The sequence below is a fragment of the Olea europaea genome, chromosome 16 (assembly GCF_002742605.1).
Source record: "Olea europaea var. sylvestris chromosome 16, O_europaea_v1, whole genome shotgun sequence".
Lineage (NCBI taxonomy): Eukaryota > Viridiplantae > Streptophyta > Magnoliopsida > Lamiales > Oleaceae > Olea > Olea europaea.
This window is the reverse complement of record NC_036252.1, coordinates 17184165-17202752: the sequence shown is the minus strand read 5'-3', so window position 1 is coordinate 17202752 and position 18588 is coordinate 17184165. Positions and strand designations below refer to the sequence as shown.

General features: G+C 31.8%; 1 protein-coding gene across 28 annotated transcripts; it reads left to right on the top strand.

The window, feature by feature from the left end:
• Positions 1 to 782: 782 nt before the first annotated feature.
• On the top strand, positions 783 to 15741 carry LOC111412328 (serine/threonine protein phosphatase 2A 55 kDa regulatory subunit B beta isoform-like). 28 transcript variants are annotated; one of them, XR_002706015.1, is made up of 10 exons: positions 783 to 1296; positions 2115 to 4683; positions 5176 to 5244; positions 7234 to 7289; positions 9331 to 9773; positions 9857 to 9909; positions 10012 to 10050; positions 12343 to 12404; positions 12523 to 12626; positions 13613 to 15741. XR_002706015.1 is itself a non-coding variant. In XM_023043219.1 (8 exons), the coding sequence occupies exons 3-8, from the start codon at positions 8406 to 8408 to the stop codon at positions 12524 to 12526; spliced, it is 333 nt and encodes a 110-aa protein (XP_022898987.1). In that variant the 5' UTR covers positions 803 to 1296; positions 5165 to 5244; positions 8397 to 8405; the 3' UTR covers positions 12527 to 13051. The 28 variants fall into 28 exon arrangements, 1 of the variants encoding a protein (XP_022898987.1); XR_002706036.1 differs by lacking the exon at positions 2115 to 4683 and having other exon boundaries at positions 790 to 1296; positions 5165 to 5244; positions 9331 to 9434; positions 9511 to 9609; XR_002706032.1 differs by lacking the exon at positions 2115 to 4683 and having other exon boundaries at positions 792 to 1296; positions 5165 to 5244; positions 9331 to 9609; positions 9747 to 9773; positions 9880 to 9909.
• Positions 15742 to 18588: the final 2847 nt, after the last annotated feature.

The following is an 18588-nucleotide window of genomic DNA, read 5'->3' as shown; positions in this document are numbered from 1 at the left end:
CCCCCCAAATCAGGAGTTGGGAGAATCCCTCAAATTTACACCACCATTGGTGGGTGTTTCTTAAACCGCCCAAAACCAATGCCCCAAAAAAACTACCAATCACCGTTTCTTATAACACCCCATAATCGGTACGCCCAAAACCTGCGGTTTAAGAAACGCCCACTTATGGTCTAGTGTGTTTTGTTTAAAACTAATTTGTATATTAAAATATATTAACTAAAAAATATTTATAATTTAAAAAAATTATATTATTAATAAAAATTATATTATTAAGATAAAAAAAATCATATTTTATCAAAAGTTACTTATAAGTAAAAAAATTACTAAAAAATAAAAATACTTCTAATAAAACAAAAAATATTATAAAATGTAAAAAATTACTTATAAAAAAATTACATAAAGTTATTTAAAAGAAAAAAATTAACTTATATAATTTAAAAGTTACTTATAAGTAAAAATATTAACTTAAAATTTTAAGTGAATATTTAAATTTTTATTTAATTTTTAAAATTAGATTTTAACTTTTATGGAAAAAAATATTTATAAGTAAAATGTCACTTATGAGTAAAACAAATTAATATAGAAAACTTTACTAAGGGCAAATACGTAATCTTATCCTTTTAAAAAACTTTCAAAATCAGTGGATACTAAACTCCCAATCGTGAGTTAGGGGGTTTTAAGAACCACTACTAAAATCGCTCCGCCCGTAACCGTTACTTTAAAAACCTCCTATTACCGCTCCGGTGAAACTCTCAAGCAGGCCCTTAGGGTACATATTATTATTTAGTATTTATTTTGCCTTTCCCTTCCCAATGGAGTTGTTTGCTTTTGTACATGTAAATTTGCTTGACTATATAATCTTTTTTCCATGTGGCATTTGAGAATTGGAATGAAGATATTCCTGTACGATTCATCTTCTTTACCTTTCTTTTTTCTTTTCTTTTAAAAATCAAATAGACTTGCGATTGTTCGTCTTCCTTTCTCGATAGTTGTGTAAATTTCTTTTTATTTTTATTTTGTTCAATTGATTCATGGAAAATATAAATTACTTGGATTTAAATACGCTTGCAAGTATGTTCGAGTCTGCATCTTCCTTTGTTGATTGATTGGTTTATATAAATCTCTTTTATTCTTATTTTCTCCAATTCATTCAATTTGGAGTGCATGTGCACACGGAGCAGCCTTTTTTTTTCCCCCTCCTAATTCACGGAGCATTAATTAGCAAATTTTTGTAACAAACCAAGCCAAATTCCAGAAAGAAAACGGTCTTGGTCACTGGTGGCAACCACATTTGAGGTATTGTCATTTCCGATTCATCACTTCATCTTCAATTCTTTTGCCGGAATTTTGAGGTGTTGAATCTATTGATGTATTGTCATTTTATGCACAATAAAAAAATGCTATGTGTTGTAGTTTGTACGAAACTATAAAGTTGAATATCTATAAGTATAATAAAAACAAGAAACTGTTTGAATAAGTCACAATAGGAACTATTATTCCAGAATTTTCTGGGATTTGAATGGAAATGCATACAGAAGACTAGAAGAGACTCTGGATTTCCGATTTTGGGTAATAAATTCGTGGGAACACGACAAAGTAAAAGTGTAAAACTGTATACTATACAGTATACAGGCCAAGAATCAAGATTATATTTTATTCTGGATTTCCAAAGATCAAGGTATATATAAGATTTCTATGTATATGTTTTCTTCCAGTTGTTTTAATTTCTGGGTTTTGCAGAGGGTTTCCTCTGAATCGTGTTTGTGTGCGATTTTTTTTTTTTTTTGCTTGTTTTCTTGATTTATTGTTTCCAAATTTGGATCTTGTAGATATGTATGTATAATCTAGAAGCGCCTTTGGTAGCATGGAATTGGAATTACAATTTTTTTTCTTTCATATTTGTATTGATTTTACGAATTCCTCTAAATTGTGTGAGCTTGTCTCTCTATATTGTGGGTATTAATGTAATAATATCGGCACCGAAGCGATTAATCTTTGGCGTTTCTCTGATTTATGGAAATTTTATTGTTTTCCTTGGACGTGCTAATTCTCTACTATTATGCAAAGAAACATTTTTCTGAGGACTAAAGAGCAATTTTTTGCACTCATTGTAGTTTATGGTAATATACGCTGCAAATTGTTAATGGCATCTTGCTTGTCTAGCCCGCTGTACTTTGTCGATTTATTGGAGATGGTATGCATTGCAGCTCTGGTGTATATGTAAATAAGTGTGTGTATTATGTTTTTCTAAAGATCTATGCTTTATCTCCATTTCTTAGTTTCTCAATCATCGAAGATTCTTATTTATTGATTGCCAATGGTCCCTTATAATTCTGGATAACTGTTGTCTCTAAAGCTGTGCTATTCTATTTTAAGATTGCCTTTCTACTTTTTGTTTTTGCTAGAACATCAATTCATTGACCTAAAAGAATGAAAAAAACTCATAGTTTCTCATCTTTTAAGTTGGGTTGGTCACCTGAAATATTCAGGTAAAAATTTATTATTATTAATCAAGACATATGGAACGAAACTGATCTGAAAATAATGTGCAGTCGGTTGTGGATATTCAAGAAAAGTACAGGGACTTTGATTCCGGAGACTGTTATTCACATGGGAAATCTGTTTTGCCATATCTTCAGAATCATTAAGAGTAGATTTGCGACCCCCACCTGTTTCACATCTTGAAGGATAAAGTAGACTTGGGATGAAAAAGTTTGTATAAAATCTGGTACTGAGTGAAAGTTGAGACTGCTTAAGAGGTCCAATAGGTATTGAGTGAAAGTTCAGACTATTTAAGAGGTCCAGTTTGCATATAGCTGGGTTAGTGCGTCAAGAGTTGTCATTTTCAGCTTAAAATTTAGATGAGACTAAACTTTCAATATCCATGTTCTTGATAGCTAGCAAGTGTCTTCAAAGAGTGTATTTGAGTTACTTATCTATAGAGTACCCAAGATCATCCCATCAGTACCACATACCTATTTTCTCTAGGTCATGGCAACCAAGACATGAACTGCTATGCCCCTGTCAGTATGCACTGCATTACGCTTGACAGCAGGAAAAACTGACGCTAAACTATAGAATACTCATCTGTGCCAGTTTCCATCTGAAAAATGTGCACTGAATGTTTGATAAGCGTTTCTTCACTATGGATAGACAATTCAATTTCACTTCAAGCTTAGTTATACCATCAATGAAAAAATTTATGGGATCAAGTCAAAGTTACCTACAACCTGGTTTGTTTCGAGAACTGGGACTAAAAAAAAAATGCTGAATGCTGCTTAAATTTGAAATGCTCAACTTGATTCATCCAGTAAAGGGAATGATTTAGGTTGTAGTCACATTGGCCTGATCTCCTGGACTTGATGGCTTCACATTAGCCTTTTCTGCCTTTGCTGTGAAGTAGCGGGTATAAAAAGTATCAAAGGGTACAAAGGTTGTTTTGAAAAGAGTTTAAATTATACCTTTGTGGCTTTGTTGCCTAAGACAAAAAAGGGATGTGAAGTCAGAGACTATAGCAATCGGCTTGACTGATAGTGCTGAAGTTATTGCAAAAAGATCTAGCTCTTAGGATGGAAACAAGTGTTGATCGCAACCTTAACTTTTTCTTAGGATGCCTTTGTGAGGGGCAGGCAGATTTTGGATATAAAGTTACTACTAATGAATTTTTGGATTACACATTCAAAGAGTGGTCCAAGTTGCTCTCTGAACCTGATTCTGGGAAGTTTGAGTTATGACCATGTTGACTCGAGGAGTGTATGCGTGTTTTGGAGCTAAATGAAGACATTTTATCTTTCTCTGCTTGTTTATCGTCAAATTCTCCATTTTTGTTGAATGGACCTCTTGCGGCTTTTTTAGAAATTTAAGGGGAATTGTATGAGGGTCTCTCTTATCTTCCCTCTTATTGTTGATGGGCATATAAGCATTTACAAGCTTATAAAAAAGGTTAAGCATAGGATTCTTAATTAGGGGTTTCAGCCCTTGTTGATATATGAAGTATGGATATTCCTAAGGTGGTTTGTTGATGTCAGCTTATATAGTTTTTATATATTTTTAATTTTTTTATTCAATCTATCAACAACATGAATTCACAAATTTGTGTAAATTTTTTGACTTCAAATTATGAAGTATTTAGTTATTACAAAAAAAAAAATGTTAAAAATGTCAAATTAGTTTGAATCTACGAATTTCATATTGAATTTTTTGTTTTGTATCTATCTAACATAAGTAATATTAGAAAATCCTTGATTCAAAAGGTTTTACATGCAAGTTTCAAAATCAGAGCTAAAAATAGTATTGATGTTATTGAAAAATTAAAACTAAAATTAAAGAATTCTAATTGACTTTTTTTTGAAGTGTTGGCTTCTCAGGGGCCGTGTCAATTTCTGGGCTTCATAAGTTCTGATCACGTTGATTGTGTTTGTTGGCCATCTTCGGTTCATTGATGATCTCATTGTGCTTTATAGTGACTAGAGTCAATTGTGGTGTCTATGGAATGTGTTGTGTGGTTTGAGACCTGAAGTTATATGAATTTACTATTCCCCATGGCAAGTGCTAAATTTAATGAGTTGGCAGATATTCTAGCCTTTGGAATCTAATTTCAAGTTTGTTGATATGTGGAATCCTATTGTGGAGAATTTAGGGGACAAGTTGGCTAGCTGGAAAAGTTTTAATTGTCAAAGGAAGGTAATTGAATTTACTCAAGAGTAAGCCACCAGCCTCCCCATCTTTTTCCCTGTCCTTATATAATGTTCTTGTCTCTGTTACCAAGAGATTGGAGAGGCTCTAAGGGACCTCTTTTGGGAGGTTTAAGAAAGTATCATTTAGAATTATGGGATGTTGACAGAGAGAAATTTAAATTTGGAGATTTCAGAATAAGGTATCGTGGCACTTGCTTCACCTGCAGTTGATCGGATTGTTAGGAAAACCTTCACATGGTGCTGAAAGACTGCTAATAAAAATTCAATAGTTTACCTTATTTGGTTCCTTTATTTATTTTTTTGTCTCCTTAGTTCATGTAATCACTACCTTTCTATTTAACTGTTGATTTGAAATGGGAAGAGATTCACTGAAGTTATTTGCATATTTAAAATTAAGAGAGTGTGCCAACACTCTTCTGTTTGACTGTTTCCTTTCAGTATTGTCATGTTTACCTTCTTGATGACAGCTAATTTGTAGGCCGACTCTGCACCTACACTTCGTTCTCCAATTCACCAGGTTTCCGCAGTCACTTGCTCTATTCCATAGGTAAAGTTTATTTCTTATAGGGTTGAGATTGTGGATTTTGATTTTTTTGTGAGATTGATTGAATTGAGCACATTTGTAAACTAATGCCTCTATCTTTGTTTGTGAAAAAAAAAAATGAATGTTATTTTGGGAATGGAATTTCAGGAATTGGGATTTTGTTCATGCCAATATTATTTAATTAAAATTGAAAAAATTAAGTTTTATCATGGAGAGAGAAGAACTAAAAAGAATTTTAAATCAAAAAAAGTTATTTATAACGTGAACAAAACAAATTAAAAAAAAAAAAAAAATGGAAACCCCCAATCATGGATGGAGGTATTGTAATTTTTTTTTTTTTGAATTTATTTTTTCTCACTCTATATTCTTAGGGGTTTAATTTCTTTCCTTCTGTGTGTTTTTTTTTTTTTTTTAATCATGTTAAATTTTTTAGAAAAGTAAGAAAACTTCATATTTGGTTTAGTTCAAGGTTAGAGTTGGTGGAATTGATGACTATAGCTCTATAGTCTCTTGGGTAAGATTTTAAAAAGTTCAACGATTTTCAAAATATATATAATAAAAAAAACAAATTAAACAAAAGAAAGTTACAAAAATTAAATAAAAAATATATAAATATTATCTAATTAAAATTGAATAAATTAAGTTTTATCATGGAGAGAAAAGAATAAAAAAGAATTTTAAATCGAAAAAAAAAATATTTATAATATGAACAAAAACAAAAAAGAAAAAAATGGAAACCGCCTGGATGGAGAAGGAAGATTTTTTTTTTTTTTTTTAAATTCATTTTTTCTAACTCTATATACATTCTTAGGGGTTTAATTTCTTTTTTTTTTTTTATGTCAAATTTTTTAGAAAAGTCAAAAAACTTCATATTTGGTTTAGTTTAAGGTTGGAGTTGGTGGAATTGATGACTATAGCTTTATAGAATATATAAATATTATTTAATTAAAATTGAAAAAAGTTAATTTTTATCATGGAGAGAAAATAATTAAAGAGAATTTAAAATTAAAAAAATTATTTATAACATAAACAAAAGTTTTCAAGAGTTTTTTTTTTTTTAAATTCATTTTTTCTAACTCTTTATTCTTAGGGTTTTAATTTTTTTCCTTCTGTGTTTTTTTTAATTATGTCAAATTTTTTTAAGAAGTCAGAAAGCTTCATATTTGGTTTAGTTCAAGGTTAGAGTTGGTTAAATTGATAACTATAGCTATATAGTCTCTGGGGTAAGATTTTAAAAAGTTCGAATGATTTTTAGAAAATAGTTAACATCAACAAATAGATACATGAACACAAAAACTTGTACGAAAACATGAAGTTGATTTTCAAAAGAACATCATTGAATTCATTAGTTCAGTATATGATTTACATTAGAATATCCATTTGTAATTTGATGAGTCCACTTTCTGCCTTAACTAATCATACTTCCCTCCTCTCTTAAAAGAGGGAATAATCCCTCCACTGTTCATTCACGTAGAATTTTCGTTTTCCCCATCTTACCCGCAAAAAGGCATCTTAATTTCTTATGGGTTTAATTGTCTTCCCAATGTATACAAAAATATCTTCTCTTCTTTTCTCCTGATCATTCGAAAACGTTCTTCTCTTCACTTTTGCTTACTGAAATCCTAGCAGTTGTCTTCACTTTTGTCTTTGGTTCTTGTCAACATTTCAAGATCGCGATATCGTCTTGTGTATGTGTATTAGGATTTAGGGTTATTTCTTGCTTCAGTTTTAATTTTTTCTTTTTTCAAAATATTTGTCCACTTGTGATGATTTTACTTTTGAATCTTGTATATTTTTTCTCTCTGTTTCTGAGTTTAGAATTACTTTTTCTTTCTCTTCTGGTGATAAAATTCCTTCCCTTTGCAATTTGTGTTGGGAGCAGCATAAACTGGACAGGCGGTGATGTTGGCTCTTTTTTTTTTTTTTTTTTTTTTTTTTTTTTTTTTTTTCGTTTCTTTCTATAATTCTCTGTCTCATAGTTTCTTTTTACAGGTTTTGAGATTTCCTATTCAAAACTAATAAACTATGCAGCTGACTCTCAAGTTCACGTAATTTTTTCCGTCTTCCGTAGTTTTTGGTTTAAATAACTTTCTGCATAGTATATACTATATAGTAGTATCTAAGTAATGAAAAAATATTGATTAATAATTGTTTCCAAAGAATTTGTGGTTGCAAAAAAGAAAGTGAAACATCTATATTGGTAAATATATTTGACAAAACTCAAAAAAAAAAGTACTGGATAAAGTGAAACATCTATATTGGTAAATATATTTGACAATACTCAAAAAAAAAAAAGTACTGGAATCAGACTAACTGTGGCTCATTTGGAAGCTTTTTCTCCTTCTTCTTTTTTTTTTTTTTTATTTGCTTCCAAGTAATTATGTTATGTAGATCAACTATATTGTGGTAAAAATATCTGGGTTTTAGCCTTATATAGGAAAATTGGGGAAGGGGAAAAAAAGAAGCAGTTAGCTTTTAATTGACAAGGATTCTCAACATTTTTGTAGACCAAGTGCAATCATGTGGGAATTCGATTTCTTAGTCCTTGGTTTCTTTTGCATTTTGTTCACGAAATCTCATGTATGGAAGATAAGAAAACAAGCCAAAACAAAATTATGTTTGAACTTCAAGACATTTTTTTAATTATGGGTGAAGCAGTGATTGTATAATAATTTTAATTGTAAATTATTATTGGAAGAACTATTTTACCATCTATTATAGGCAGAACTTTCGTTATTTAGGAAGAAAGTATTGTTTGGATGCCTGTAATTGCCGTGTTGGGTATTTAAACTACTTTTTCTCTATCATGACCTGAAAAAACCAAAGCCATATGCAAGTGTGGATTTTATTTTCGTGCAAGGTGATAGCTGGCTTTCTACGCACTGCATGTGAGAATAGGTAGGGCTGAATGTTTTATATGAGAACACACTCCTCGGGGTTTATTTGTACTGCCAGTAGTTGTCTTGGGCATGGGCTAGAGGTTATTTGATTATTGTAATCATGATGTATTGAAGTAATGGCTGGTCTAAAACCACGGATCCAGATAAATTGCAATATTCAAGTTTTTGAGTTTGTTTGGATGGTATTTCACATGAGAGTTGGATTTTCAACATGTCAATTGTGTAACTTCAATTATCTCTCTCATGCAAAAATAGGCTTGTGCAATGGGCATTCAGAAGGCTACCTATGGTGAGAACAGAGAAGACATAAATTTGGAGGTCGTTTGTGAAGTGTATTAGGTTAACATATATAGACAGACTTCATTATTTGGATGATTCAAACTTCATTTGGATTTTGGAAGGATGAGTTTTTGAGCTATAAAATTATAAATTCCTCACTCCAATGTGTATCTATAGCTCTTTGTCATTTACTTCTGCTTGTGCAACTCTACCTTGCAATATACTGGCAACATGGCTATAAGTAATAATCCCCTGATTCCACAAGTCCAAAATATTTTACCTTTACAAAACTACAAATTTTCCCCAGTTGTTTGTCAACATGCTTTAGTTTTTCCCTGTTCTTCTTCGTGAATTTCCTGTACATGAAAAATAAAGAAGTCTATATTAACTGAACAACAGACTGTTAGACACTAAACTGGATTCTTCTGATTGCCTATCAATGGCATTGATAGATACTACTTTTAGGAACATTTAGTAAGTTTGATGAAGCCACTAACCCTTGTTGCCACACGAATCAAATGCGCGCATTTCACGTGTTGTTGACTCTGTCATTGTATCTGTCGTTAGTTTAGTATTAGATAAGAGCATGTTATTGTTCTCGATTTTTGGGAGGCTTATTTGACATGCCAGGTTATTGTTGTTGAAAGAATAGTTTTTCATTCTGTGAAAAGTGTGGACTTAAATCAGAATTTATCCATATTCTGTAATTGTCTTCTTATTTTAAGTCCTGGAGAATATTGATAATAGAGCACCTTCTCTTTACATTTGTTGCATATCTATGGATTGATTTGTTTCTTTTTTATTTTAGTACTGCTTCTCTTAGATAGATGAGTTCCCGAATTCTAACTGGTCGAATTTTAGAACATGAACCTAAGATATTCTAATATGCCTTTTTTCTTTTAACTTTCAGTTGATATAATCTCTGCAATTGAGTTTGATCAAAGTGGTGACCACTTTGCTATCGGTGACCGTGGTGGAAGGGTGGTATTATTTGAAAGAAATGATGCGAAAGACGTGATGTTCAAAATATTCGAGTGCTAATTTATTTAAATTATATTCTTCCCTTTTCCTTTTGCTACTTATTTTGCAGCATGGTGGAAATAGAAAAGATTTGGAGATGATGGACTATCCAGGTACTCGACATTCAGAGTTTCATTACAAAACTGAATTTCAGAGCCTTGAACCTGAGGTATTTATTTCCACTTTTGTTCATTGCCTATCTGTATGTGCCCATGAGATTCGATCATTGGTCTTTGTAAATATGCTGCCCTATATATTAACAATGAAGTTGTGAATGGTCATCTTGATGTCTCTACTCTTTTACAGAACTATACACTAATGAAGTAATAACTTGTAAGCTTCTGCTTTTTCAGCCATGTTCTATTTACTGTTTTTGTTTTCTTTTTGGACATGGGAAAAAACTCTGACGTGCTTAGTCTGTATTTGTTTCATAATACAGCCGGGGACAACATTTGTGCTTTAACTTACGGTACTCTATATATTTCATATATACATTAGAGAACATGGAAAATTAATTTTTCATATAAATGTAACTTAGTTTTAAATGTTGTTTTCTTTTTGGTTTTTACAGATGTGGGTGTGGATGAATTTTACAGTCTTTGTGATTGAGGTAATTTATTTTATTTTTTTAACTTCAAATCCCTTTTTTTTTTCCATTTTTATATGAGAATTTCTTGTTTCATGTACATCAAAAATTGACTTTTCCAGTTCAGTAATGATTGTTAAGCGAGATTGATTTTTTATTTTTATTTTTTTGTAAATATGTAACTTTGTTTGGAATTTTTTTTATTGGGGTTTTTAGATTTTTACCCTCTCTATGATCCAGGTAATTTATTGTGTTCTTTAAACTTTAGAAATTTTTTTCTTTTTTCCTTCCTTCTCTATGTGAATTTCTTGTCTCATATACATCAAAACTGACCTTTTCAGTTCATAATAATTGTTAAGAGATACTGAAAATTGTGATTTTTGGGGATTTTTTTATCCCTGTTTGAGTAGCGTTTTTCTAAAATAAAAATAGAATGTTCATTATGAGGATTCTCTAGAACACGAGAATAAATGACTTCCTGTCTAAATTGAATTACCAACAAAAGTTTCTATTAAAAAGATGAATTAGAAAAAAAAAGAAAAAGAAAAAGAAAAGTGTGTTATTACAATATACCTGGCAAAGTTGAATGCAAAACTTCAGAAGCTGGACCAATAAATTTAACTCTTATCACATAAAGATTTATCAACAGATAGATATACATGGAGATAAGGTTAAAGTAAAAGAAACAGTGTTAGTTTTTTTAATAGACACTGTGAGCGAAATAAATTCCTCTATAAAATAAAGCACAAAGAAAATTGTCATATTTAATTGAGGATTTCTTAGCTGCATTCCTTGAGGTCGGTAAATTGTCAATTTCCATTTTTTGTCGAAGTGCGATTTTAAGGATTCTTAGGGACTTTCCCATGCTAAGCCTCCGACAAACACTTTTTCTCAACTGTGAAAATAAGTTGATTTTCTTAATTCGTAGAACCAAAAAGTTCAAAAAAAATGTCAATTTATGTTTATTACTCGGAACTTTTAAAAGCTTTTTTGCCAAAGACAAAAGAACTTATCCACTGAAATTTAGCCACAAAGACATGGACTCTTGAAGAAACTAAAAAAATAGAAGAGGACATTTTCAAAGGCTTGATGCACCATTATGCATTACCTTATACATACGTGTTTAAATATATCACAATAAACTGGAGTGGGGAACAAGCTTATCCTCTCACGAAAGCCATGTGTTTCAGGGTCCTCTTGTACCAAAAAAATATAGAGGCCAACGCAGGCATTATCCTGTGAACTAAATATCCTATCAAGTCAAAAGGATTCAAATCCCAAATACTGAAGAAGTCGGAACAATACAACGATTAGGGAATAATTAGTCGAAGTTGTCCATTTATTTAGTTAATAATAATAATCCATATTGACTGTCTGGGCCTGAAATCTAGCTTCCGCCAGTATTATCAGAAATTATCACGTCATTTCCTTCCAATTTGTTATTGGAGCATCAATTTTTGTACATCATTATGCAGAGAATTTTAGTAATATTTCAGGCATCATTTTAACTTTCAACTGCCCCATCTTGGAACAAAGCATAGGAGTATATAATATATCAACAATATTTTCAAGTGAAGTACATGAAATCAATGATCTCACCTCTTTCTCTGTCTGTTGTGCTAGCTCTCTGCCTCTGGTAGGAGCCAATACTAATGCCAAAGGTCCATCTCCACGCTGAACAGGAGGCTAAGCTAGGTAATGGTACAAGGATGAAAAAACATATGATAAGTTATGATAGAACAAGAAAATAAAGTGAATATCCATGATAGGGTTACATTTCTAAATAAATTCCAGATAAAATTGAAAGTGGAAGTAAAAACCAAAACCTATATCATAAATGAAGCAGTTTTGCCACTACCAGTTTTCGCACAACCTAACAGATCCCGCCCACTTAGAGCAAACTGGTCAAAAGGAAAGTTACTGAACTGACAAAAGTGGAAAAGCTTTCATGAGGTAGAACTTCAAGGCTAATGCTTATTAATCAGTAGCTGCTCCTCTTCCTCAAAGGGTAAAACCATTGTCTCGTATATTCTTTATGCATTTACGTGTATAAGATCTTTTGGGGTGTTGTACATTTTTGTATTGCGCGTGTATTCAGATAGATAAAACAAAAAGGTTTTTTTGGAGCTATAATTTTTGAAGTGTGTTCTGGATAAGTATTCTGGGATGTCAAGATTCACTCTTTTTTCTCCTTGCAAGGTACAATAGTTAAATATAATATCACATTACATCTCATTGACATCTATGCATTTTCTCAGATTTTGGAAATTTACTGTACTCTTTAAGTGCTGATTAATGTGTTCTTAAGAATAACAGGCAAATGGGAAGACTGATGGATTTACATCTAGTACAAAATCAAATAGCATTTGTATTCAATGGTAAGTTCCCAATGATTTACTGGAAAAATCTACTTTTTGTTCATCTGTTAGTTGAAAATTCTAAACTTTTGTGTAAAGATTGATCAGTTGTTACATTTTTTTTTTTTTTTTACTGCAGTTGAGGTTGTTGTAGCTATTACTTTGCCTTTCACATCCAGGTCAAATGTTTCAGCATGGCTGATATGGCTGACGAAATTATAAAGCTTAACAATTTCTCAAATGGTAGTATTCTGTGTACCCTAAAAATCCTTAGTTGTGTTTAATTTCTTCGTTATACTTCATAGTTGATAAGTCTTATGGTCAATTCTCCTACTTTTGTTGTTGCAGTAATAATAGTTCTCAAGGGGAAAGATTCCAGAACATGCTTAAGTTGATATAATTATTTGTGTGGATAGATATAATTATTTGTGTGGATAGGATATTTTCTGGTCTTCGAAAACATATTGAAATTGGAGTTTGGTGACTTCAAGTATGTTGCTTTGTATTTGTTGTTGTGCATCTTCGAGTTTTTTTTTTTTTTAGCAAAAATTTTCCAGAACATGCTTAAGTTGATATAATTATTTGTGTAGATAGGATATTTTCTGGTCTTAGAAAACATATTGAATTGGAGTTTGTTGACTTCAGGTATGTTAATTTGTATTTGTTGCTGTGCAATATATATATTGCGTATATTGTAAAATTCCAGATCTACCTTTTATTCAAAATTAAATCTATATCTACTATGTTCCTGATTTACTTTAAAACTTTAGTGCATTAATTATATAAGGAAACTTGTTAATTAGTACTAATTGACATTTCTTGCATTACTCATGAAGACAAACTCCTGAAATCTTCAATAAATATGATACCTACTCACATTGGCAATTTTTAATTTAGCCTTGGATTCATCATAAAATATTCATTCTGTTTCCCATCAAGATTTAGTGCTGATTCTTTTTAGCTTTTCAATTATTTGAATTTCTTTACACAAGCAGTTATGTTTATTTAGACATTAGAGCTCGAATAATTAGATTTGCACATTCTCTTATTTATACCCTAAAATCGTAAGGTAAGTCGATTTTAGATTTGCTTAAGCTTAGGGTGTTTTCTTCTTTCGAAATAATTGTAGTACCTGTCGATTTCTCATTATTTTGCCTTCAAGTCTTGGATATTTTCAACTGAATATTCCTTGCGTTCTTCCTGTATGTACAATTCTATCGTTCAATTAGTGGAATCTCCCAAAAACCAGAAAATTCGCACCGAAATAGGAAGCTGGCGACCTGAGGTATGTGGATTTAGTATTTGCTTTAGTTTAGGGTTATTTCTGGCTTCATTTTTAACTTTTTCTTTTTTCAAAATATTTGTCCACTTGTGATGATTTTACTTTTGAATCTTGTATATTTTTTCAACTTAATTTTTCTTTCTGTGTTTCTGAGTGTAGAATTACATTTTCAATTGAGGGAATTGACAAATTGTTTTCTAACTTTTCTGGAAGTTTCCTATAGTACCACAAAAATCTGACGGAATAGGACAGTAGCAACATCAGGTATTGTGATTTTATATTTTTTTACTTTAGGGTTCTTTTTTCCGAAAATAATTTTGTCTGTCTATTCTTCATGATTTTACTTTGAGATCTGGTGTAATTTCAATCGTATTTTTGTTTTCTTGTTTCTATGTATACAATTATATTTTTAAGTTGGTCAAATCGATGGATGTAGTGGCGCGTTCTTTGTTTCGGGAGTAAGGTTTTTCAAAAGAGATGGTTCTTTCACTTAATTTTTCAAGGGTTCTTATACAAATTTTGCATTTTCGTTAATGAGTCTTTCTTTTCTTCTTCAAATTTAGTTTGCCTGAAGTTTAATTTTTCGTTACTGTTTCTGTGTGTACAATTCTATTTTCAAGTTGGTGGAATTTATGGACGTAGTTTTTCAGTCTTTCTTTGGTAAGATCTTTTTAAAAACATCCTCATTCCAGATATTTTTTCGTAAGTTTGTGTACAAATTTTGCAACGCTTCAATGACTCTTCGTTTTCTTCTTCAAATGTCTTTTGCCTGAAGTTTTTACATTCTTTGGTGTTCAATGTTTACTGCTTGTAGGCTTTTACTTTTCTTTTGGTCAATTGTTTATATTAAGTTATGCCTCTACATTTCTAATAAGAAGTTGTTTTTCCAGTTGTGTTTGCTCAATGTACTAACATATACCTTTCCTTAAAAGAGAGGATAGCATATACTGTTTATGCATTGTTCATTCTAGAAAGTCTCCTTTCCACACTCGACTGTTGAATTTCATCTCACACATGCAAGACTTTTGCCTTTGAGTCTCTCCCAATTCTTTGATCCCATAGTTTGCTCTCCATTTCCTAAGTCTTTTTACCTTTCCCAATTTTTTTCACATCTTGCCTCCTCAATTGTTATTGATGCCAATGTAAACTGTAAATATGTTCTTTTTCATTTCCGTACTATTAAGTTTAGCCTATTTCTCCATGTTTATATCACTTCCTTCTTGTGATATCGGGTATAGATTCTGAATGCTGTAGTCTTTGAATGTTTTTGCCTTCAGTGTTGCCTCCAGTGTTTCTTCGATTGACCTGTACCATGCTTCTGATTAATAGATCCCTACTAAGCTTCAAAACCTTAGTCTTTTTCCTCAACACCGAACACCGCTATCGATCTAAACGACAGCGATTTGGTGCCCATCCATGTTAAACGACACCGTCTCATACAGTCATACCTTCTATAAAGGAAAGTAAACTCCAACAATGAGCCATTTAGCCTCCACTTGACCCCCATTATTTAAAATTTTAATGTTTGGAATAATTTTTTTTGAAAAATGTGTGGTTGAAAAAAAATAAAATGTTTTGGAATTTTGTGTAATATTATTTTATTGGAGAATGTGTGGTTGATAAGAAGAGAGAAATGATTATAATTTTCTAGGAAGCACGGACACGTTGCCGGCGTCGGTCCGACACGTATCGGACACCAACACGTCTCCGACACGTCGCCGACGCGTGTCGGATTTCCTTGCGACGTGTAGGAGGGCTGGAAGAAAACGGTGAAGAAGAAGTAAAGAAAAAATGAAGAAGAGAGAGAAAAAAATGGTGTGATATTCCGGCAGCCGGTGGAAGAAAGAAGAAAAGATGAAGAAGTAGCTGGTGGAAGAAAAAGAAAAGAAGAAGAAAGAAGAGAGAGGACAGACATGTTTGCATTTTCCTTTGAATTTTGTACTTTTTGACCCAACACAATAAAAGCTTGTTTGACAGCATGGTCCTTCTTTTATGGACCATGCTACATTCACACAACCATTTACACAATGATTTACACGCTCGACACTTGGCCGCCCCCTATTGGAGGGGTGGCTGGTGGGGCTCCAATAGGGGGCGGCCAAGTGTCGAGTGTGTAAAAAATTGTGTAAATGGTTGTGTACAAATAGTTTTATCCTTCTTTTATACAGTAGTTGGACAAACACATTAAAGGCTGTCAGACACAAATGTACCGTACAGTCACTATAGTGTACAATTTTTATTTTTATTTTGATAGTATATATTACTTTTTTTTTTTTTTTTTAAATTTATTCTTTAACAAAGTAACATGCAAGATTTTATTCTTTTACCATTTCACCCTTTATGTAAAAAAAAATTATTTTAGATTATTAAATTAAAATAAGTTAAAATTAATATTTTAATCAACGTGTCGAAAACATATCGTGTCGGAACTTTTTTAAAAAATCCCGTGTCAACATGTCCGACACGTATCGTGTCGGACACTCGTGTCTGTGTCGGTGCTTCTTAGATAATTTTAATGGGGTGTCGGTGCTTCTTAGATAATTTTAATGGGGACCAAACATAGGCTTATTGTTGGTGACATTTGCTTCAACCCTAATTTCAGGCTTTCAGCTGTGTATTTGTGTTGTAGAGAACAGATCCAAATAATTTGCAAAAAATCATCCTGTAAATTAGGAATCGCAGCTTCATTTCACTGTTCTTTTGTATGTTTGTTAGATTTTCTTCAGATATACTCTGAATTGGGAGATTTTTTTTTCCCTCTTTCATTTCAAACCTTTCTTCAAGTTTCCAAAAGAAGCAACAAAAATTCGACTGAAATAGGAAACTGCGACCTCAGCATTTCAATTTCATAGATGCTTCATTTTAGGTTCATCTGTTTCTTCAGTTTATGTTTGTTTCTTTTTTCCAAATTATTTCTTCATCTCTTACTTTCTGATGATTTCAGTTTCGCATCCTGTGCATTTTCCTCTCATTCTTTCTTTCCCTATTTCTTTGTGTACAATTTCATATTTCTTGTTGGTGGATTTGACCGCCACTGTGTGGTTCCACTTCTTTGTAATTTCCCCAAGAGGCCGAAAAATCTTACTGAAATAGGATACAGGTAACTGCAGGTATGTTAATATCACATAATAGTTGCTAGATATAATTTTCTCCTCTTGCTTCAGCTTTCTGCTTTTTTTCCAATTCCAAAATTATTAGAAATCTGTTGATTTGTGATGACTTGAACTTCGAGTCTTTTGTACTTAAAACTCACTTCTTTTGTTTCCTACTTTTGTATGTAGAAATAATTAGAATTCTTGTATAGTGGAATACACAGTTGTGTTCGCACGATCTTTGTTGGGTAAGTTCTGTTCAAACATTGTTCTTCCGAGTATTGCATAACGAGTAACATACTCTCTTGGAAAAAGATTTAGGATACATCATATAGTAATGTTTGGAGATTGTCATAAATAGTATCTTTAATTGAATTCCGGAATAATATCTCATGTAAGTGTTACTGTGCAAAAGAAATGTTAGATATACCTATTGGGAACTAAAAATATATTCATCAATATGAAATGACTAAGTGGAATGATTCAATTGCTTATCTATTAGCCATCCGAACTTAGTTGTCTAGAATTCATGATTCATCTCATGTATTTTTTTAAAACCAGTTAAAAAAATTATGTATAAGAACTAACTTTTGAAGAGAGAGCAATAGAAATATTGGATGTAAAATAACAAGTACCGTACATGATCCCAACTGCGGTAGTACAAGTTCTATGTATACATCGAGCGACAGAAGGGAAAACATGGGAAAGTGAGAATGAAGTACATTCTGTGTATCGTCATTTCTTCAAAAATTCATTTGCATGTAGAAAAAGATTCCACAGTTTTATGCCATTGCATCCTTGTTTTTGTAGCTGGTAGTTTATAGTTTTCCTTTTATGTTTGATCTCCCTACAATTACTGAAACATATTTTCTCAGTTATTGTACGTCTTTTGGACAGAATTTGCATTCCTTGTGGAATTACAATGGTAATTGCTTTTTACCGATAAATTTTTTTGATATGAAACATTATTATGCATTTCTCTTATATTCGTACAATATTTGTCCTCTCTGGTTATTATTCAACTTCTTAGTTAAGATGACAGCTTCTCAACTCATTAAAGCCATTTCTCTCTATTCATATATACCTGTAAGCCCCTGTTTGAGCCCCATTCTTTCCACTAAAATACATTTTTAAACGTGAGTAACTAAGTAAATTTGAACATTTTATTCTTATTATTTTGTTCCTTGCTTTTACTTCAATGTATTGTCATTTTAACCTTTTTTTCATCTTTTCTTCTGTATAGAAAGATCATTTGACGATTAAATACTGTTATGAATAAATAAATATGTAAGATACTCTATGCTCTAACATGTACATTTACCAATCAATATTTATTCAATCAGTGCACATATTTTTCATTAATCTTTAATATTGAGGACGCTAACATTACTTTCAAAATAATCCAATCCGTGCATTGCACGGGGCAAAAACTAGTTTGAATTAAATATGTGATCCTCAGATAATGGTGAATATTTAGTTAAGCTCAATCTAAGTTATGATTCTTATGACTCCGTTTTCTTTCCATGGATTTGCAGTAATTGAGAATTCAATGATTGAAGCAATTTATGAATCAACGTAGTTAATAGTTGAACTCAAACTTTGTTTACGAATACACGCGCGCGCACCCCCCTTCTCTTTGCAATCTATAACATCAATTGTCGACATTGGCTCAACTCGCTCTACTTCCTCTTTTTCAAAGTTCTCTCTCTCTCACCTATCTCTAGCTTAATCTTTATCTCTATCTCAGTTTTAGCATCTAATGCCTCTGATTCATCCCTCATAGGCACTGTTTCCACTCTTGTATCAGCCATTGGCACCAATTTTTTTGCCA